This window comes from Antechinus flavipes, chromosome 4 (genome assembly GCF_016432865.1).
Source record: "Antechinus flavipes isolate AdamAnt ecotype Samford, QLD, Australia chromosome 4, AdamAnt_v2, whole genome shotgun sequence".
NCBI lineage: Eukaryota > Metazoa > Chordata > Mammalia > Dasyuromorphia > Dasyuridae > Antechinus > Antechinus flavipes.
Genome location: NC_067401.1, coordinates 133,549,547 through 133,572,872, shown reverse-complemented (window position 1 = coordinate 133,572,872; position 23,326 = coordinate 133,549,547). Strand labels below are relative to the sequence as shown.

Below are 23,326 nucleotides of genomic sequence, written 5' to 3'. Positions count from 1 at the left end.
ATGTGTTTAGAACTACACATTTTTAGCTTAGATTGGATTGATTTTCTTAGGGAGAAGGGGGAGAGGGAAAAAGGTTTTGCAAAGGTGAATATTGTAAACTATGCATGTATTTGGAAAAATTATTAAAAAAAAACAAGCAAAAAAACCATGTGCTTGTAAAGCTTGTAAATAAAGGGCAGAATCTCTGGCATCATATTTGAAAATATATGATAATGGATAAAATAGAACATTGACCACTTTTTTTAAGTACAAAAATTATTTTAATTCAACTACATAGAAAACATAGCAAATATTTACAAAGACACTTAGAGAACACCACTCACAGATAATATAAACAGATGCGACACTTATATACAACAAGCTAAAGGGCTTCAAAAGCTGAAAGAAATTCATATGGTAAATTCCCAATATGTCACCATATTTATCTTTGAGGATCCTCTTTAAATTACTGAGACAAGTGCCTTCCAAAATAAATGCCCATGCTACCTTGGAACCTTATCCTAGAAAAATCTGATGCAGAGGCAGCCAATATCTATTTCTACAGAGTAGCAGTATGCAACACTTTAACAATGGGGTTGCAATGTAAAAATTTCAGCCAATCAATAGTTTTGTACAAAATGCAATCTCTATGACCAATCTGACTAATTTTTCTTCACTCTACTGACTTGTGAGAGGTATGTAGACACATTCACATAGGTACTTTGGGAAGGGGAGTATTCTAGCTAGAAGATCTATAAAATCAAAGGATTATTTGGCAAAACATTGCCCACTTCTAAAACTAAATGGATAAAACTGAATTAACAAATTATTCCAGTTCCACTAAATCCATACTTTGGAAACCAAAGTACCTTTCTCTCTTGTTTTCACAATGTATAAGTCAATGATGGGAAATTAACTATTTTATGTGGTGCTTTTTAATTAACTTACTCATAAAACTAATAAATCAAGAGAGAGGATTTACAGCTTCAAAACTATTATCAGATTTAAATGTTAAAATAAACATGAGGAGTCAAAACACAAAAGATGATGAAATAATGTTTGTGACTGCTCAATTATACAGTATTGAGTTCTTAGAAGGAGGAAATGCTAAGAGCTCTGGAGCTTTACTGCTACTAAAAATTCTATTGTGGCAAAATCTCAGTAGCTTTCGATCAAAAATACTCTCAGAGAAAGAAACTAAAATGGTTTCAGAGAGATATGACTTCAAAAGCAGTTTTGATATCATTAAAATGAAAAATAATCCCACATTTTAAAACATATCATCTTCATCTGATTCTTCTAGGTATTTAATAGGCTTCTTTGCTCGGCCAGGTCTTGCCCGAGGTGCCATAGGCATCGAGCTTGAATTTGAGTCAATCTCGAAGTCATCATCCACCTTCTTGGATTTCTAAAAGTAAAAAGTTTACAGAAATCGAAATTAATGAAGGAGTTCTTCTAGAGTATATCTCCACTAATAAGCATGTCAAAACTTAAAAGGCTCTAAAATGTTAGAAATGAGCACACTGGCATCTCAGGCAGCTAACTAAAGGCCAACACCAACATTAAGTGAGATGGTGGCAAGCTAAAATAAGAAAGATAAGTACATAAGAAAGTCAAGGGTAGATGAGATTTTAAAGACAGACTATCTTTATAGGGTTATGAAGCTCAAATGAAGTGAGTGCTTTGCAAAATTTAAGGTGATAAATGTTAGCAGTTTTTATTGTTGAACTTTCCTTTTAAACCTCAAACTACCCAGTACCAAAATCAGGTTCAAAATACCTACCTTCCCTGCCTTGGCTGTTGATATGCTTTTCCCAAAATCTGAATCAGAGTCGTCAGAGCTAGAAGGCTTCCTTTTGCGAGGTTTCTTGCCTTTGGCTGGTACTATCTTTTCAGAGGCTTCTGAGATGGAGTCTGGAGACCCTTTGGATGCAAGGGCCTTTTTGCTTGTTTTTGGTGCTGCCCTTTTCTTTGGTGCAGCTGTAGATGTGGAAGACTGACCTGAAAGAGCCAACACTGGAATTGAGAATTTGAGTCTTTGGATGAGAGAGTTCTTCATTCTAAACTAGTTTTTTGTCCTATTTTTCCAAGTAATGTATTATTTTCCCTTTTATTCAACCTAAGAAATCCATTGCTACAAAGCTAAAAACATACACTGGAGCTGCCAAGTATCTAAGTTTTTTTTTAAACTTATTTTCACAACTATCTAATAGTTTACATTAAAGCCTTTACTTTGGCCACAGTTTCCTTTCCAGAATCAGGTGTTTTAATGTTGTCTAACATGCATCTGGTCAATGGATAAAGCACTAGCCTGGAAGTCAAAAGACCTGGGTTAAAATAAATGGCTTCATTAGTAGTACAAACTTTGGGCAAATTACCTAATCTGTTCCAAACTCAGTTCTTCTATCTGTAAAACAGGCATAACATTAAGACTGTTTTAAAGATCAAACAGGATAGTGTTTATCAAGTGTTTTAGAAATGTTACAGCAATATGTAAATGACTAGAAACAAAAATAACAAAAGCTTGAATTTTTGCAGACCTGAGGTCTTTACAAAGCATTTCCTACCAAAAAAATCTGTGAGATCAGGGCAGTGTGATTTGATAAAGAAAACTGGGGCTCAAGTGAAATAACTTATCAAAGACTTTCTAACATCTGTCTCTTAACATTAAATTCATCATTCAAGTGACTATTTTTTACATTATAATAAAAAATAAGGGGGTTGTCATTTCTGAAAGAATTAATTCCAGTAGTCATCCTATGTAATTTGTGTATGTTTTTAAAAACTGATTTCTGAGAGCTAACTAAACAGGCATTCTCAGCACAAGTTACTTAAAATATCGGGACTCACTCTTGGCTGCAGTCTTTTTCACTGGGACACTTTTTTTGGGGACTGGATCTGTAATTTCAAGTTCAACTGGAAAATCGAAAGCAGAAGAGCTTGAAGAAGCCAGAGCCAAGTTCTTAATCTCTTCAGGTTCCAAGTCCTCCACCTCATCTTAAGAAAACAAGACAGAAATAGGAGTGAATTGAGAGTTCTCTAAATGCCACCATATTATACATAAAAGCAGAATTAACTTTATGATTAACCAAAGCAAATCAGCAAAATTTACCTAGTTTTTTTTTTTTTTTAAAGCATAAGGCAACCATTTCAATTATATACACACATACTTGATAAAGTACTTTTCTGTGGCTCCTCTTCTTTGCTAGTAGTTTGTCCTTTAGTTGTTCTAGAATAAAATTGTTTTTAGCAATTAGTAACTATCGGTAACTTAGGTATTAAGTAAATTATCTTAATTCTGTTTGGTACATTATCCATATGCACTTCACCTGATGTCATTAATTTCATCTGTGAAAGTATGATATTATTAAACAAAATGTTACATTGCGCAAAAAACTTAATATGATAGACGAAATGGGAAGCAGAATTAAGTCTTGAAACTAACTCCCCAAATGAACTCTGGGTTGGACTAACCACCAATCATTTGAGTTGTAGCCCAAGGCAATTGGTAAAAGATGTGTCAGTAAGTAGCACTGATAGTTTTATTATGAGGCATTAATGACATCATTGCATGAAGTTGGTTAGGACAATATTAAAAGTAGGATTATGTCTGTACCAGCCACAATTTTCTGGAGACCTTAACACAACATAGTAATATTCAAATGAGTTCATTTACTCACTTTGGCATACTTTTAACTTGAGATGAACTTCCATCTGATGGAATAAAATCATCATCTTCATCTTGAAGTTCCTCTTTAGAATCTGAAATATCGCTGTCGGAATCTAAATCAACTGTGTATTTGGTATTTGCTGTTATAAAACCCAAACAAAAGTCAAAATGAGTAACAATTAGATTTCAATCCTACAAAGAATGGTGATTAAAAAAACTTTTTCTAAGAGCATTCAAAGATCACTAACTTCTTTTAATGCAATACCATCTTAACTTTCTCCAACTTCCTCTTCTAAAACTTTTATGAGTATTCCTCTGTAACAAAACTATTTGTCGGTTTCAGTGCTGCCAACTCTAACAATTTATTGCCCATCTAAAGCCTTAAGATAAAGGTCACATTCCAACTAACATAGTACCTTTATTTTCTTTAATAGTTTTTCTTACCTGCTGCTGTCCTTCGTAATTTAGTTTCTCTAGGGGGGACATAAAAGTCATTTTCATTACAACTCATATCAGATTCTGAATCAGACCAAGGATTTTTCTTATTTTCCTTTTTGATTGGTTTGAATGGCAATTTGGTCTGTCTCTTTTGTTTGGTACCTTAAAGGATGGAAAAGTAGAAAAGAATTAATTACTTTTACCCATTCCTTAGAAACATGTATGAATAATTTTTTCTTCATTTTCTATGTTCAGTTTAGTCATCAAATTCAATTGAGTCTTCTTTCTCAATAACTTCTCCCCAAAATCACAGATTGCATCCAAATTCTAATTGGTATATACCCAATGTAAAGCTCAAATCCCCCATTTTTCATTTTCTTGAACTTTATTAATCCTTTAGTATTTATTCTGTCTTCTTTTTTGTAGACAACTATAGCATTTATTGTATGTCACTCGATTTAGCCCCTTATATAGCCTCATACTAATTATAATTATGTATTAGTCTTCTGTATATTTGTGTAGTATAGAAACAATATATTATATTTCTATGTTATCCATGGTGTCTGCTCTATTCCAAGTTCTAGAGAGTTAAGAATTTACATTTTTATTGGGTTTTGAGATTTGTAATATTTACTGATATAATGAACCCACTACTTTAATCTTTTTCTTTTTGGACAAATAATTTGTAAATTTAAAATACCATATAAAAAGTCCATGGATGTCATTATAAGGTGATTGATTATTGACCAGAAAGATAGCCCTTGAAGCATGGAAATCCAAAAACTCAAGTGTACTTTGCTAGATATGACTTAGCAGATAAATTACCTGGTTCTGTTTTAAGTTTTTTGTTTAGTCTTTGTTTCAGAGTTTCTGGTTCGATACTGTCGTCTTGAGAACTTTCTTCAATATTTTCAGTCTAAAGACATAAAAAAAAAAAAAAAAGTCAAAAGTTTTGCAAACTCCATATAGTAAAGCACTGGCAATATGGTGATAAAGTGACTATATAATATGGGTTATTAGCATGACACTGCAAAGAAATCATGTTCATCAATGTTACATAAGATATCCTGGAAAGAATACCATTAATGGAATGGTCTCCATGAAAAAGTGGATATACTCTTTACTGTCTGGGCAACTGGGGCAAATCAATTTCCTTTTCTTGGTCTCATTTTCCATATCTATAAAATTAAAGAGTTAAACTAGACAGCTTCTAAGCTTCCCTTCCAGTTCTAAATCCATGAACCTAGAAAGTAAACTCAACAATAATTTTGTACATCCTCAAAATCTTGAACAAAATATTAAGAAAGGGAAGTCTCATAATTACAAATGGAATATAATATCTGAGAGTTCCTCCAAAGGTATGATACTACTATAGTTCATGTCTTATACGGATTTGATTCCTCAACAAAAGCTTATTGAAATGGTATTTTAACTAGATGTCGGGTATTGATCAAAGGAACTTATTGAGAAGAAATCTTTTGGTAGTTAATATATTTTTAAAAGCTTTATTTTAAGAAAGAATATCTCAAATGTGTTTTGTATTTTTCTATTAAATAAACATTTTCAAACCAAATGAAAGCTTATTTGGAAACACTTATGGGCATACCATACCCATAAGGTTGCCTTAACAAATGTTTCACAATATTTCAACACATTAATAAATAGCATCTAATGCATTTGATATTGCACTGTTCTTATGAAATTAACTTTCTATAAAACTAGTACCACAATGATACTGAGTTTGGAAAAGAAAGTAGCATTTGAAAAGCTATTGACATGTATAACTTTTTGGTGGGGAGAGTGGGAGAAGAGAAGAGGGTGGATGAATAAACCTGTGATTTCATTTGGATGATAAACTCTCTTAGAATGCCTTCCATCAAAGCAGTCTGGTCTATCTACAACTCAAGTTTCAGAGCTGTCCTGAGGGCACTGAGAGTAAGTGACTTTCCCAAATCACATGGCCCAAGTATGTCAGAGGTGGAACTTGAACACAACCTTTTCTAACTTTGAGACCAGATTTTACTCCATGCTGCCAATTTCTTCAAATGTATTTATTACCTTAATTTTCTTTCTGATTTTCTTTTCTGCTTCTGCTTTCATTTCTACAGTCACTCTAGGGACGACTCGTCTACCACAAGGAGAAGGCAAAATTTCTGCTAGTTGGCCCTTCTTTGCCTTTGGTTTCGCACCAGCTTTACCTTTACCAACAGCACCCACTTGCTCATCCCGTTTTTCCTTGGCTTCAACAACCTACAAGAAAGGTTATGAAAAAGAAACTTTATTATGTTACAGACCTTATGATAAATGATAAGCTTCTCTTTCTAATAGGCCAACTCCTGTGTCAAAGAATGAAAAGACAAAAATGCTAAAATGGTTCTGACAATATACAGAATCATAGGGCTAAGTCTTACATATGTGATCCTCTTTCAAATGTTCTCATATGGAAAACAAGGGATTTGGACTAGCTCTAAATAAATCTGTGATTTTCAGAAGTCTCTCAAAGTTCTTTGAGTTGTTTCTTAACTCTGTAAAATGAGGAAATTGGATTAGAACATCTACTTTAGGTTTATGTTTTAAGCCCTTTATCACTAAACATGGAAATATTTTTCTTTTATTAAAGTCAGAGTAGGTTAATCATTTTTCGTGGTGCTGTTTGGCAGGGGTGAATGTGAAGGGGAAGACTAGGGAAACCCCTGAAATTACACTAGGATTATAGTTAGCTCTATATGCAACATTGATTTAATCCTTTTTTGGTGAGTGAAGGGAATATGGTAGATGACTTGGATAGTCCTTAGAAATGAAAAGAGTATGGGTTTCTTTAAGTCCCAAAGTTCATCTTGCCTTAGAGCTAATGTTTGTTGGCGATTCTCTTTGTTACTTCCTTTTTTGTGTTATCTCCATTATGTTTTTGTGGCTCAGTCATTTTGCTCATATTCAATTCTTCACAACCCCATTTGAGGTCCTCTTGGCAAAGAATCTGGATTATCTTTTTGCCATTTTCTTAATTTTAAGATGAGGAAACTGAGGCAAACAGGGTTAAGTGACTTCCCAGAGTCACACAAAGCTATTATCTGAGGATAGATTGGAAGGAATCTTCCCAACTTCAGGCCTGGTATCCGATCAACTGAACCACCTTCAAACACCCATGCATATCCTCACCCAAACCAAAACCCACATACCTCAAGTTCTTCAACAAAAGCAGCCAGATCTTCTCTCCACAAATCTGAAGGACTTTTTCGTTTTAAGGTCTCCAGTTCTTGCTCCTAAATTACATAATCAGATGAAAATCAAAGATACACTAACCTGCAAATACGGCATATAGGTGGTGTCTTTCAAAGTTTTAACATAGTTTTAAGCTACTGTAGCTCAAAACTGCACTAAGACTTTTGGGACACCCCGTATAGGTAATGTATATTACAAGCAAACCCAACATTTAAGGCAAAAAAAAAAAAATCCCTTTCTCACACCTACTTTTTCAGTTCTCTGCCTGCAGAGTTCATCTTTCTTCTCTTTGGTTAAATACCAGAGAGGCATATCAAGAAGGTAATTAAAAGTTGGTCCAGAATCAGTGGCAGAATCACCTTTTTCAGTTTCTTTTTCATTTTCACTTTCTTCATTTTCATCTTCATTGTCTCCTGGACTCTAAAAAGGGATTTTAAAATGTTAACTTTCACAGGAGATGCCAACATCCAGATATAATGGTACTTTTGAGTTTTTTTAAACAAAAGATAAAGGAAGCTGACCAAGACATTACCTTTTGCTGAGCTTCCTTCCAAGCCTTGACAGGATCTGAATCATATCCTCTCTGGATCAGAACTTTAATTAATTCTTTCTTAGGTTTATTTTCTAGGGGGAAAAAAATTGAAAATTACGATAATTATAAGCTTAATAATCTATATAGTAAAAATATTAGGAATAAGATAAGCTTTCCTCTATTGTGTAAAATAAGACAAAAATTAGAAATCATCTTGTATGAACTACATACCAGTGCAGTAGCCAAACAGTTGACAGAGGTAGTCTCTGCCTCTGAAAGGCACAGGAGCAAATCATTTACCATCCTAGCAGCTGAGGCAGCTCTCTCTTGCATGACAGTTATAGAGTTTTTTCCACAATTAAATTACAGGTCAGGACAACTTTCCCACCTCCCCTCCAAAAATATTTACTAAAAACTTAGAAATTCAAATGAGTCATATATAAGCTGGTGTGAAAAAAGTCCTCTTTGCAAATGCAAGTTGCCACAAGGGGGCAATGAAATCATATTTGAAATAGTCTATAAATCTTTTATTGAGGCAGACAAAAGATAGGCAGCTACCTTTGCAGGTCAATTCTAAGAGCCACAATCAGATTATTAGGTAGATTCTCTTCCAAAGACTGCTATTATTAACTTCTTTATTATGTGCAGTGTCCTTTTAATGTATACAAACTATTTTACTTATATTATATATGGAATACTTTTAAAGTTTGGTAAAGTCATCTTAGTCAATTAGAGCTTGATTTTGGCTTGGTGTATTACTCAGTGTTTTTCTATCCTTCCTATACTTTCCTATCTCTCTATAACTAATCTTTTAGTCTCTTTGGTAATGCTTGGTGATCCTTTTCTCTCTGGTGTCAAAAGCAGCTCAGCTCCTCCTCGGTCTCTGATTCATTATTTGAACCCAATCTCATGGAAATTTCCATTGAATTACCCTATCCTTTTCTTTGTCCTAGGCACACAAAATTTCCCCTCTTCCATTTCTCCATATATTTTTCATTCATCCATGTTATTTTTATTTTTCAATTATTTTCCATTGAGCTAATTACTAGGTCATGTACCTTTAAGTTATATGGTAGAATGTACATAGTGTTTTGACCCTAGGATCAGGAAGACTGGTTAAGTGACTTGCACAGGACCATAAAGCTGTGTGATTATTACTCTGTCTTAAGATATTAGCTGTGTGATCCTGTGCAAGTCACTTAGCCTCATTTCCCCATTTGTAAGATGGGGATAATATCTACTTTATAGGGTTTGTGATCAAATGAGATTATAACCTTACAATAAGTGACTTCCATTTTGAGATTCAGTTTTTTATCTTTAAAACAGGGATAATAGTTGGACTGTCTAGATATTATGAAGATTTAAAAAGTATATAAAATGCTTAATAATTTGTAAATTATTATGCTGATGTGAGCTTTGTCAAGCTTTATTCACTTTGGTTCTATAGTCATATAAATTAGCAAATCCACATAAAAATTTTAGGACTTAATCAGTAACAAAAACATACTTTTAGTCGTTTCTGACTAAGTAATACCAGATAAAACTATCAAATTCAACACAATCAATAGGTGCCAAACCATGATATTAATATATCTGAACATCAATCCAGACATCTCTTATCACAAGAATGTCCAATGGAAACTAATCTTGAATGCACAGTAGTATCTCATATATTTTAACAAGACATTGTTCCAGTAACATACCAATGACTATTTTCCCCTCTATCTTCTCTAGGATGAACCGAGCCTGGTTGTTCAATCTGGCAGATTCAGCACCAAGCATTCCAGTAAGCCATTCTTTTCTCAGTCCATAATATTTAAGCCTCAGATCAAAGAAGTCTTTTAGGATATCCAATGCAGTATCATACTTCTTTAGACAACCAACATGATCAAAAAGTACCTAAAATGAGAAAACATAGACTGGAATCAGAATAGAAGAAATACTTGAAAAGTAACTGATTTGTATAAAATGTCATCCGTTTCAATGAGATTTAACCTAAATAAAATATCACAGAAGTAGTTTATCCCCTTCATATGTTAGTATGCTAATGTAACTTTACTTAAATGATATCAAGTCTAATATAAACAGAATCCATATAATAAACAGGCACCATATATCTTTCATAACAGTAACTTTTTAGACATACCATGGAATTACATGTTAGATTAGTCTGAAGTTTGAAGACTTTATGCAGTCCTGCATGCTCTGCTTGGGCCAGTTTTTCTTCAGTCATCTTCACTATGAACTTCACTGTAGTATCAGTGTGGTATTCTCTGTAGTCTGTTATGAGAGGGGGTGTCTTGTCGGTGCCATTCAACATGGGCTCCAGAACCTGCTCTTTATATACCTGAAAAACAAACCCATTTTTAGGTAAGTGAAACGAGTCAACAAGAGATAGAAGATCACAAAGATATACTTATTTTTAAACACAAACCCCCAAAATATAGAATATTTTACCTGGGTCCAAGTTCTGACAGGAAGCTCAGAGATTTCAATAGTTGTAGAATTTAGAATAGACACTTCACCACTGATAATATATTGATTTGGAGCCAGCTCATCAATTGTACCCTTGAAATTTTTGTAACTGGGGAGCTAAAGAACAGGGGAAAAAAAAATTAAAAACCCAAACAGGTTGATTTGTATCTTAAAAGATTTTAGAAACAGAAGTTGTGAACCAATTAATTTTTAATAATCAATTAGCTTGTTATTTTTATTAAATGAACAAATTAAAATGAATGATAAAAATTAGAATTAGATCCTAAATCTTCTAGAATCATTACCATTGGTAAAGGTTCTTCTCCATCCATTAGACGCCTGATGTTATTCACAACTTCTCGGACATCAAAGTTGGGAATCTTACAGGACCACCCAGTTCCGATACCTTCTGCACCATTTATCAACACCATGGGAATAATAGGAATGTACCATTCTGGCTCTACACGTTGATTGTCATCATATAAGAACTTCAAAGTCTGATCATCCTTTGCTGGGAAAAGCAACCGAGCCAATGGGCTGGGGGAAAATTGATAAATGTTGATAGTTTACAAAAATTCTGATTACATTCAGTTATTGTAAAAATGTTTTGTCTCATCTGTGCAATTAATTTATAGCTTGTTCCCAAAAATGAAATTAGAAAACATACCACTCTTTTATCTTTATAAGAGAAGGATTCTATGGGTATAGTATGTTTTATATGTTGTCCAATCCAGGATAAGTTGCATAATTATGCTGGTGTTTCAAGGGACACACACACACACACACACACACACACACACACACACACACACTCTCTACTAAAAAAGAGACTGCTAAGATCAATATAATGACCCTTCAGAATTCTACAGTACAAATAATGAAACCAGCTAAAAATTAGAGAAGTAATGGATTTAGGGTACAGAATGAGACACACATGTTTTTATATACAACCATTGAGGGGCTTTGTTTTGCTCAGGTATGCATTATTTGTTATAAGTAATTTATCTTTCTTTTTTTTAAGGAATTGGGATGAAAGATAGAGAAAACATCTCTTTTTTTTCTCCTTCTATAAATTAAAAAATAAGAGGTGGGGAGGTGATATGGATGTGGAATGATGTTTCAGATAAACCACTATATTAATTTTATTTATTTTAGTGTTATAAAAGACATCTTATAAGATATTTCATGTTTCATGAGATATGGGAGTAATCTAAATGTAATGTAAACACAAAATACACAGATAGATAAAACTTAAACTTTTTTTAAAGTACTTGATAGCATTGACACAGAAATGCAAATGAAACTAATAATCAGAATCATGGTTATTTGTTAAGAAGTGCCATTTAAAAAAATCACATAGGACTGGCTATATATAATATAGAAATGAAATCATCAAAACTAGCTATAACAAGAAAACTGACAATAAAAGTATAGTCTGAGAAGGAGAATGTACCTACAGAAGGCAAATTGTAGAAAAATCCCATGGCACTGAACTCAAAAAGCTGAAAATCAGTTTTAAGTTTTCGCTGCTATTTACAGACAATAACCTTGGTATGTCCTATTTGCAGGGTACCAAACTTTCAATAAATCACATTTTTTGTCATGTTGACTCAAGCACCAGAATCATAAACACACATTATGACTTATTTAGATTTCTGAATTTCTGATAAAATATGGCATTTGAAATTACCAAAGTTCAACCAAAACAAAAAGTATATTGCACCTGAGCATTGTGAAGATGTATCGAGGGCTAGCAGAGTCCTTGCCACCATGCAGCCTGGTACCAAACTGACCAATGGGTTGCAAGAGGTTGAGATTGTTGCTGCCCACAAAATTTTGAGCCAAATTAATAATGGTCATCATTAATGACATCTGAAATTAGAAAAAAACACAAAAAAACAAACAACCCTATAATTTTTAATTACCAAATCTATGTTCTGTTAAAGAAAGCTGTATTAATATTACAGATGGTGAAATTTTTATAATTCAAAATTTATTGTTGAGTGTTTCAGATATTGAGAAATGGACATAATATTCTGTATACCACAACAGAGATAACGTTAACATGTGGTTTTATAAGTTAATATGGGGTCTGTAGGGATCCTTATTTACAATTTAGTGGTGCCCATTTCTATTTGAGTTTGATACCATTGCTGTGTATTATTGTTTTTCTTAGAAAATTATATTACTTACAGCCATACTGTCTTTCAAAATCATCACTATTATTAACAAGAACACCAGAGTAATAACAATCACTGAACTTCTACTTTGTGCCAGGTCTAATATGCTGCTTCTCAAAGCAAAAAGAGCTTAACAAGGGAAAACCAATCAAAATCTAGATGTAATTTTAGACTCTTTCTGGTATTTCCATTTGACCATAAGCTAATTTGAAACAAAAAAGCAGTGTTTTATGAGTTTGTTCTTACTTCACCATGATGATAAGAGGACATCTCAGCTACTGAACCAGCTAACTGGGCAACCTTTACTTCTCTTTTATCATTTCTTTTGAAACATGTGAACAGGACTTTTCTCTGACCTGGTTTCAGACCTTCAAAATGAAAAGTATAGTAAATGTCAGTACAAACAAATTTATTTCTCTTGTTAATTTAACTACAGTAAAGTGGACCAACTTACCATCTACCATTGATGGAATGGACCTCTCATTATCAGAGTTTGAGAATAAGATTAGTTCTTTATTTATGAAGTCATTATATGTTAGATGCTTAGTAGCTTTCCCATATAAATAATCCTGAGGAATCCAAAAAAGAGGATGATTATTCACCAAAAGTATTCTACAGAATAAAATCAGTAAAAACAAAATAAAACAAAGCAAAAACCCAATAATCCTAACTTATTATTCTTGAGCATACTAAATGAAGTGGGAGAGTTTAGTGTTATATTTTCAATGTAACCCATCAGAAAAATACTACGAAGAAAAATTTACTCTGCATATGGATTAAGGATAAAATAATCAACTACACATTAGATAATAATGTACAACTGCTTTGCAGTCTCTTATTCTCAACCTGGCCATTTCAGTGACCTTCATACATTCAGCTAAATCACAATTGATTTCCCCACCCAGAGTAGTGTTTGATCTAACAAACAGCTCAATGACTCAAAGTTGCTATAATCAACTCATTTCCAGACCCATGAAAACGACAAAAATGAAAATGATGAACTTTATAGGACATGATTAAAAATATTTTACCTCAGGGAGGCCAAGTAACTTCCTCTGTCTTCTATCTTCCATGAAATGAGTTAACCATTCTTTTCGATCATCAATCTGTTTTTTGCTAAAGGCCTATAAATTAAGAAATAAAAAGAGAAGAGTTGGTTTGGATGGCCTCTATAGTATCTTCTAGTTCTAAATCTATAATCCTGTGAATTATAAAAAGTTTCATAACAATTCTGTTTTAATCTTTTTCTGAAATAGATCAACAACTTATTTCTAGGATTTTGTTTTTACTTGAAGAATAGAAAAAAAAGCTCCCTAGAGAAAAACAAGTACATGTTTAGACTGACCCCTAATTAGAAATCCACACAACATAACTTACTAGGCTGATCGCAGCATCATCCTCAGGGCCAGAATATTTGAATTGGATTCGATGTCTAGACATATCTGAAAAGTATTCTTTAGCCTCTTTTGATGTACTGGTACCCAAACCTACAAAACCAATAAAGTATTAAACTTTGAATCGTTTTGCAGTGATTCTCAAAGTATGGTTTAGAGAATCCTGGGGATCTTTGAAACCCTTTTAGAGGGTCTACAAATTCAAAAATAGTTTTTATTTCCAATATGGTAAAAGTCTATAAATATAACCCAGATAAACAAAAACGCTTTGGAGAGATCCTCAATAATTGTTAATAGGATAAAGATACTGAAAACAGAAATTTGAGAACCACTGTTTTAGAGTACTTACAGGAATGAGGAATAAAATACAATTATACAAAATGTATGTTTTAAGGCATATTTTGCTTCAAGTATAAAATAAGTAACATTTGTTCATTTAAAAATAGGGAAAAAAACAACAAGGTGTAATTAAAATGCTCAACAATCTCTTCAGCAGTGCTCCAGAAAATTTATTCTATACCTTTGTAATACTTGACTTTCCATTTTTTATGATTTTCAGTAGAATTTTTCCATTCTTCAAATTCAGGAAGGCTATAAAATGATAATTCTTGCTTATTTCTTGAAACCTGTGATGAATACAATCGATTTTAAAAGACTTTAAAATATATCTTGTTGCATTCAAATTTGTTGAGTTACATTAGAAACTGAATATACCTTTACAATGGGAGTGATAAATTCCTCCAGAAAACAATGTCTCAGAAGAGAGGGCCAATTGTGATGGATGAAATTAATCAACAAGCCTTTAATGTGAGAACCATCTTGATCCTTAAAAAAAAAACAAAAAACAAAAAAAAAACTTTAAATTAAAACATAGAACAAAGATATTTTGGAACTATTTAAAATAGAATCTACTTTAGAATATTTTCCAAAAACATTTCGGAAAAGTCACTAATTCCAGAAAAATAAAAACACTTAAAAATACCAACTCTAATTCATCAACAAATAATGTGAGATGTTTGAAAACCTAAATATTTACCATCACAATTAAGTTTTTAGTGTTTATTTTTAATTTACTTATAAGTGAATGTTTTTTCCCTGGATAGAAAGTAACAGGGAGGACTGCTTCATTTTTGCCTCTACATCCCTAATTCTAACATAATTGTCGGTGGCATATAATAGATAAAGTTTGATTATGCTAAAACAAGATTTAAATTGAATGTCCTAATAGCTTCCCTCTCTTGCCATTTTCTTTTTGAGGCAATTGAAGTTAAGTGACTTGCCCAGGTTGTCACAGAGTTAGGCCATTTTCTAAGAAAATAAATATCTCAATCCACGAGAAGTAGTGTAATATAGTGTATGTAGAGATACACGGAAGATCTAGGTTTAAGTCATATCTCTGGTATACTAGCTTTGTGACCCTAGGAAAGTCACTTAATCCTTTCAGTATTTTTAGAGTTTCAGAGAATGTGCCAATCTGTATTAGTAGAGGAAGATTCCTCATCTGGGAATTCATTGAAAGATCACTGTAACTACTATCCTTTTATTCCAACTGTGCACAAGAGGTGCTTAAGAATATAAACATAATTCTTCATCCTATAAACCCTTAATAAAATCTGATTAATCACGATGACAATGACGTTAGCCAGACATGCAAAAATAAGGCTCATTCAGCTTACTTTAATTATCAGATATATTTCATATTGACTCTTACCTGATCTGTCATAATCATAATTTTTCCATAACGTAGACTCTTTAATGAATCTGCATCTTCATAGTTTTTCTTGTATTGAAGACCCACAATCTTAATGATATTGTTAATTTCAGCATTTTCCATGATCTGGAAAAGAAACATACGATGGTAAAAAAAAAAATCAAGTTTTAAATTTAGTTACAGATTACTTAGCATAAGTAATATTTTGCTTATGTTACACTATCTTAATTTTATCATACTTTTCTTTTTTCTTTGGGCTAAAATGCTTTTCAAGTGATTAGTTTGTGATTTCAAGACTTTTCCTCCTTACAATTAAAACACTAGCTAGAACACTAATGTTTCTTGTTATTAAATATTAACGAACCAGGAGATTAACTATTAATTTGAAGCTACAAATTTCTATTTTTATTTTAAGTTATCTCAATCTAAAACATATTTTCAAACATCTAAAGCAGAAATATTAACCCAACAACAATAAATCCTGAATTAAAGTTATTGGATCCTAAAAGTATTTTCACTTACTTGTTTATGAGAGGCTTCTCGTACATTGAGTATTTTTCCTCGAAGTGGGAAAACGCCATACTTGTCTCTCCCAACCACACCAAGGCCAGAAACAGCTAATGTTTTGGCTGAATCTCCCTCAGTCAAGATAAGTGTACAATCTGTAGAGTTCTTACTGCCTATAATAACAAATTCCACAAGAAATTAATTCTGGCAATTGACACTAGTGTTGTAAGCCTTCCTAATAATATATCAACCCATTTGGTAGCCTTTACAATTTTAAATCAGAATATTATTAAAATATTTTTCAATCAGATAGGGAGTAGATAATTTTTTAAAATCTTTAAAAACAGTTCCCTGAAAAGATGGCATTTCACAAAACTAATAATATTCAGTGATGACCTTGCTAAGCTAAAATAAAAGTCAAGAACCATGCATACGCATCCTATTATGTGTGAAAACTTCTTTGAAGTGTTCTCTTTTCTATTAAAAGGCAGGAGTTTGTTTTGTGTTTAAAAAATAATTTGATGGCTGTGGGACCCTGAGCAAGTCACTTAACCCCAACTGCCTCAGGAAAAAAAAAAAGATAATTTTGATGGAACATTACCTAGGACTTGCTGAATAATTCACTTTAAGAAACTCTTCATGTTCAACAATTTTATCATTCTAAGATCTAGGTTAGTTATCTATTCTCAAGAAGCTGTAATTTATAAGCTTAACTATGAAATCTATTGCTCCAAATGATCTAATGTTATCAAATGCATACCTGCATCATTAGCATCATCTAGTTTGGGAATTCCTTTGATTCTATTGTGTTTAACAGCAGAACACTTTTTATTCAACTGGACTTGGGCCTTAAACTTCACCCAATTTAGTATGCTTTCTACAATTCCACAGCCAATTGCCTGAAATGGAAAAAAATAAGCAGGATATTTAAAAGAGTGGGTAACATATATTACTTTTTCAATTGAGATATGGTTCCTAAAAGGTCATTTATACTCCTTATAATGGTATGAACTCACAGCTTTGATGAATTTTTCACTCAATTCACATTTTGAACCAAAGCTCTTGGCCTGCAGAGTCATGTTTTCCTTAGTCTGGGAGTCAAAGGTTGGGTTTTCAATTAAGGCATTCACAAAAATCCACATATGATTTTTCACCTGCGGTAAAATTTAATCAATTAAAAATTCATTCAAACTATAAAATATATAATATGCACATACTTGCATGTTTGGTTAGCCCCCAGTTTGTTCTCATGTATGCCTTGTAAAAAATACCTAAAAGATCCCATCCATTGTATGTGTTTCTAAAAAATGCAGGACAAGTGGACATACAGGATGTATGTATTTAAACTGGAGAAGGAAAGTTAGGCTGGATTGTTTTCAGGAAATTATAAAGTTTCTTTTAATGATTTCAACCTTCTCTTAGAAACCAAAGCCCATCTTTCAAAACGCCAATATTCTACTGGTGGCATTGTAGGCATAATGAAGATTGAGGAATTTTTAAAAAAAGATATCATAACACAAAGATAGTAAGGTGAACAGACTAAATGCTTAAGTAATACTCTTATGATACGGGGAGAAATTGGGGACAAATCTCTTGCATACTGAGTGGACCTGTTTATACCAAATTTAGGTGAGAATACAGACAATTCATACAGGATGGGTATATATATATAAAATTCTCTCATCTTTTCCACAGCAATACAAAGTGTTCATACCTGATGGGCTTTTACTGCAACACCCCCTTTGTTCTTTTTCTTCACAACATCAATAAGTCTACTTATAATTTGATCAGCTACATAATCAACATGTCTGCCACCCTAAGAAGAAAAAACAGTAAAACATATAAAAAAATAGCCAAAAGTCTCAGACCATTAAGACATTAAAAACTGGTTACTGTACTTTTTGCTTAATAAACACTAAAACGTCCACATATTAATATAATTTTTTAAAAAAGATAATAGCAAAAAATGCTTTGCCAAAAGATTAAGTTTTATCAATTACCTATTTAAATATAAGAAAATTACCTTGGAAGTGGCAATGCTGTTGACAAAGCTAATTTGCTGGAAGCCTTTTTCACTCATAGTTAAACATACTTCCCACCTGTTGTTTACTTCTTCGTGGATAATTTTTAGTGGGTTGCCAGTTTCATCCAATTTGTCCTTCACATACAAATCCACATAGCTACGGAATCCTTTTACCTGTACCAACATAATAGTAATTATTTTGTTTCTTCCAATAAAGTGCAAATTAAAATGGATACAATGATCAGGAGGATTCCTTAAAAATCCAGTGATGCAAGGCCAAATCACAAAACTCCCAAACTTAAAGGGAGATAATTTAAGGGGTTACATAGTGGTGAAAGAAGGGCTATTTAAAAACAAAACTCACAGGCAGCCTATTTCCATTCAGAAAGACTTTGACATCTTTGGTAGAACCAGCAATATCATATGCTCTTCTAGACATCAAGGCAACAATATCCTTGTCTAGATTAGTCATTTTAAATTTCGATAGATCAGGTTGGAAGGTGATACATGTATAGTCTTCTCCACTAAAGGGCTTGAGAGTCATTTCACCTGCTTTTCCCATGTTATCTCTCCAGGTCTGTGGAAAATTAATTTAAGTTAGTAAAAAACCTTTCAAATTGCATTATAAATATATCAGGATAAAAAGATGGCAGAATGATGCATGAAACTCAGTACACATTAAACACAAAGAAGTCATTTTAATGAATCAAATTTCAGAAAATCTTAGGAGTTGTTTAAATGTTTCTGAATTATACAATATCATAAGATCTTTTGTTATATATGTCATAAAAAATAAGGGTGTGATATATACCTGCTTGAACAGTTTCTTATATTCTTTACAGGCAGTTTCCACTGTAAATTTGGTACTGAATATATTGCATAATTTGGCTCCATATCCATTTCGACCACCTGTATTTTAAAAAGACAAATAAAGGCATAAATTGCACTTTAATACCCTCAATACTCATTCTCAATTAAATCACTACACAGCCTGAATGTGAACTACATCTGAACTACACTTTTATCTGAAATATACAGGAACTGGTTTATAGCAAAATCACTTTTTAAAATAGTTGATACTCTATCTTTCCTTAAACTAATAAAGACTGATGAAAATCTGAGCCTAAAAAAATATAATTTTTAGTCAGTTTGGTGAATTTTCAGACATCTTACCAGTGACCTTCTTCTCATCATCATCGTAGTTACTGGAAGTCAAGAGCTGTCCAAAGATAAGAGCTGGCACATAGACCTTCTCAACCTTATGCTCTACAACAGGAATACCTTTCCCATTATTCCAGATACTAATTGTATTGTTTTCCCTAGTGAAAAAGAAATTTAAATTTTTATTTAAAATTAGAAAAGGCTGAACATATTGCTTATAATTTTATTTTAAGTTCAAATATTTTATAGGAGTTATTTGTTATATATTTTATAGTCATGGGTTTGTCATATCCCACCTAGAACTGAACATAATTGCTTTCTTACAAAACCCAGTAAATTATTTAGGAAGGGAAACTGGTAAAACAGGAGCATTCTCAATGTTGTCCAGGCAGGAAAATGTACCAAAAAACTCAACCCTTTCCAACACCTGTGCTGACAATGATAATGTTAAGTAAATATGTAATACTGTCATGGTTTAGGGTAAACAGGGAAAGGGGATATGATATATGCCAAATGGAAAGAAAAAAAGACAAACCTGGAAAAATATTTTGTAGCTTAAAAAATAGTCACCTATATGAGTACATCCTTCCTGCCAGTTTCCCCTTATATCCTTTCTCTACCCTACTATCCAAGGACAGCTATTGAAATACAAATAGAGTAATTAACCCATCAATAAGAATAATAGTGTCACATGGAAATTTTTTGTTTTTATTGTACTATTCTGAGCAACATTTTAAGAAAAGAAAAAATATGTTTTAGTGCAATTAGATACTTAATGCTATTATACATATTGTATATTGGAGGGAAAAAGAAAGTATTTGATATAATTTGTGGAACGACTATAAGGTAGGATAGTTCACACAATTGGTCATTATAACATTTCCTTACTAGAAAAATACAGAGTCAGAAGGCTAGTGGGCTACGTACACTCTTCGAGAAAATCCCACTCTGGAGAGGATCATTTATTAAATTGGGCAGCCAGACTAAAACATTACCTAATGGACCATCATGAATAAAATAGGAAAAAGAAAAAGCTCTAGTTTTGATATACTAGGAACTTATCCAATATGTCAACCAAAAAGAGACTTACGAATCTATTGTGACTTTAATACAATTCATTTTTGGGTCCCTTTGCTTGTTGTCTGCGGCATTTACTGAAAGAGTAAAACAATTATAACTTTTACAAGACATTCAAATCTGTTTTCAAAAAGATACACTTATGTTCCAAAGAAAAACTTGAACTTAACTGAGAAAACACTGATTTCATGCAATAAAGCCTAATTCTGAGCCAGAAATCTCCATTTGAAGCCAGTTTAGCTGCCGAATTGACTACTACTAATGTTGCCATCACTGCTACCAGCACTACCCCTGTTTATGCTACATCCATTTTCGTTACACATTGTTGAAAGGCATTAAAAATGAGATCTATATTAAAAAGATAAAAGCAAGGCCAAACACTATGTATTTTTTTGGTATGGACTATTTGTGAGCTATAACTGGAGTTTAGAAATTTTTTTTTTTTAGTGTGTAAAAAATTTTAGTTGAAATGGATTTGGGTTATCCTTTACTTGAATTTCCTTACCTAAAATTTCATCAAAAATTTTGTATAAACCAGGAACAAAAGTTACATCTCTGTAGTTGAGTCCGACTTCTTCATCATAAACCCACATTTGCTAGAATAAAATAAAGATATTTTAAAAGTCAGTTTACTATTCTCTAAATTGTGCATCACAAACTGGTCATCATACATTTTGTTTTCTAAGTTGAAGACTAAGAAAACATACTTTAATTGAAAGGTTTTTATGATTAATGTTTTGAGATTTGGCTATGCATAGCAAACACAGTTAAGATGAAGGGGGGAAAAAACCCTTGAAAAAAGGGCTGAAAGATAAATATCAAACTGCACATGATCAATTTTGCTTATTTACCTGGGTCACAACCTCCACAGAACCAATATAGGTATCAGGACGGAGTAAAATATGCTCCAACTGGGTTTTCTTTTGATAGATCCTCTCAACAGACAATCTTTTCTTTGCATCTTCATTTTTCTTTATTTTATTAATTTGTAGATTTTCACTTACAGGCTAGAAAAATTTTTAAAAAGGAGATAGAAAAAGCTTTTTAATAATAGTCTTGAAAGGAAAATAGAATAAAAATGCAAAGTAACATTTTAACATTTAGGGGTAAAATTTGCAGTTGACTACAGTGCTAGTACATGTTAGGAGATGATCATTTAATCCTAGCAGTTAAAAACATCAAGAACAATACTTGCTAAAGCACCTTGAGTAATAAAAAGATTGCAAAACTATATAGGTCTACAATTAATGAATAGACCCCACATCCATTTTCTTTTGAAAACACTGATATTCACTTTATGGAAAAGAAAATCTGAATGAATATGAGCATTGTATACATAGAAAAATCCTACTGTAACAGATAAATTATTGCATGATTTCAAATGTATCCAAATTATGAATCAAACCTTAACTTGGGAAACACAGAAAAGGTTTACATGCTATACAGATGATCTGGAATAACTGAAATTATAATACCGCTTAATATATACATTAAAAAGCTTAAAGCACAAACAAGTCAAATACTACTCATGCACACATTTGATTATATGGACTTTTTGTTGGGCTTGAAGTCAGGAATTCAGATCAGTCACCAGTTAGAAGCTATTGTATTCGGAGCAAACCATTTTACTCTTACACGCATCGAGCAAAAAGATTTGGGGGTAGACAGGTGTCTAGTGTCAAAGCCTCCAACTCCTCATTGTCTTAAAAAAAAAAAAAAAGCTTCTGGCATGAAAGGAGGGAAGTTTTGTGTTAAAAACCAAAATTCAGCTCTCCCTACTCAGGACCTAACCACTCTAGGGCCGTTTTTTCCCTCATCTGTAACATGGAAGCCAAGTCAAAAAGCCTAGGTGATCTCAGTAACGGCCCCAGGGAATCAGTCAAAGGCAGGAGGAAGGGGGCGGACCCCTTCCAGGATCTAAGAGGCCTAGGGGCCCCTGAAATGACAACAATCTCCAAGGGTTAAGCAGGAGAACCAGGGCAATACACGCCGTTCCCCAATCCTCTCTCTTCTGCCCTTCCCCCAGCTTCCTTCAAGCACTAAATGAACCCCATCTTTTACAAAAAGCCTTCCCCAGCACCTCTTAAATTCCTGTGCCTTCTATTATTTCCTATTTATCTTGTCGTATATATCTATTTATATATGGTCGCGCGTTGTCTGCCTCTTTTGGTAACCCCCCCCCCCCCTGCCCCCGCGCGGCGGAAGTGCCCGGCCAAGGCAGGTGCTCTTTGTGAATTGACTGACCGGTATTATCTTCTCGCCAAAGCATTCGCCCCAGTCACTGGACTTCTCGACACCACTGGGGCGCTTCTTCGTTCCCTTTTCCATCTGCATGCCTAAAACGCTTCACCCTTTAACTGGGCGGTTTCCGAGATTATGGCAACCCGGAGCCCCGACTAGACCTGCGGCGACCCCTGACCCACCCAGGGGCGGAGGTCGGGGGTCATCGCTCTGGGGTCCCTTGTCAGGAACGTGGGGGAGGGCTCCTGACAAGGCCAAGGTGCCAAGGGCTAACTAGACCAACCCGGGCCGGAGCCCCGTGAGGAGCGGCCGCCGGAGCCGGAAGTCGCATTCCGGCCTCCTATGCTCACCTGTAGCGGCGATAAATCCTCCATGCCGGCAGCCATGAGGAGAGACAGAGAAAGCGACTGAAGAGATCAGAAGACAGAGCGCCTGAGAAAAAGTGCCCACACAACCCGCCGAAGACTAGGGTCCGTTACGCGGGCTCCTTTCAAAACTACTTTTTCCCCGCCCGCCCGAGCCACAGTGACCAATCATCACCCTGATCTCGTCGCCCTGACGACCACGAGCGACCAATCACTACGGGAGTCTCAGATAATCCAATGATCGACTGCGGAGTCCTATTCGAATAGGCCAGTCAACACAGAAGGCGGGACCCTGAGGACTTTCAAATAGGACCAATTGGAATCGGGGCCGAGAAGACGGGCGGGAAGTTG

The 23,326-nt window shown here is 33.7% G+C and overlaps 1 protein-coding gene across 1 annotated transcript; it reads right to left on the bottom strand.

Annotated features, from left to right (window-relative positions):
• Nucleotides 1-237: 237 nt before the first annotated feature.
• TOP2A (DNA topoisomerase II alpha) lies at nt 238-23,074 on the bottom strand. The gene is made up of 35 exons (XM_051994554.1): nt 22,961-23,074; nt 21,221-21,376; nt 20,875-20,965; nt 20,383-20,446; nt 19,305-19,450; nt 18,943-19,040; nt 18,496-18,708; nt 18,132-18,305; nt 17,823-17,924; nt 17,125-17,262; nt 16,869-17,007; nt 16,124-16,281; nt 15,602-15,727; nt 14,605-14,715; nt 14,411-14,516; nt 13,874-13,983; nt 13,528-13,620; nt 12,951-13,065; nt 12,743-12,864; nt 12,040-12,188; nt 10,622-10,853; nt 10,299-10,433; nt 9,988-10,188; nt 9,545-9,740; nt 7,842-7,933; nt 7,559-7,729; nt 7,267-7,350; nt 6,146-6,337; nt 4,913-5,003; nt 4,094-4,249; nt 3,660-3,789; nt 3,150-3,208; nt 2,830-2,976; nt 1,763-1,980; nt 238-1,387 (listed from the first exon to the last, which is right to left on the bottom strand). Exons 1-35 carry the CDS (start codon nt 22,994-22,996, stop codon nt 1,250-1,252), a joined length of 4,689 nt encoding a protein of 1,562 aa, XP_051850514.1. The 5' UTR covers nt 22,997-23,074; the 3' UTR covers nt 238-1,249.
• Between the last annotated feature and the right edge of the window lie 252 nt (nt 23,075-23,326).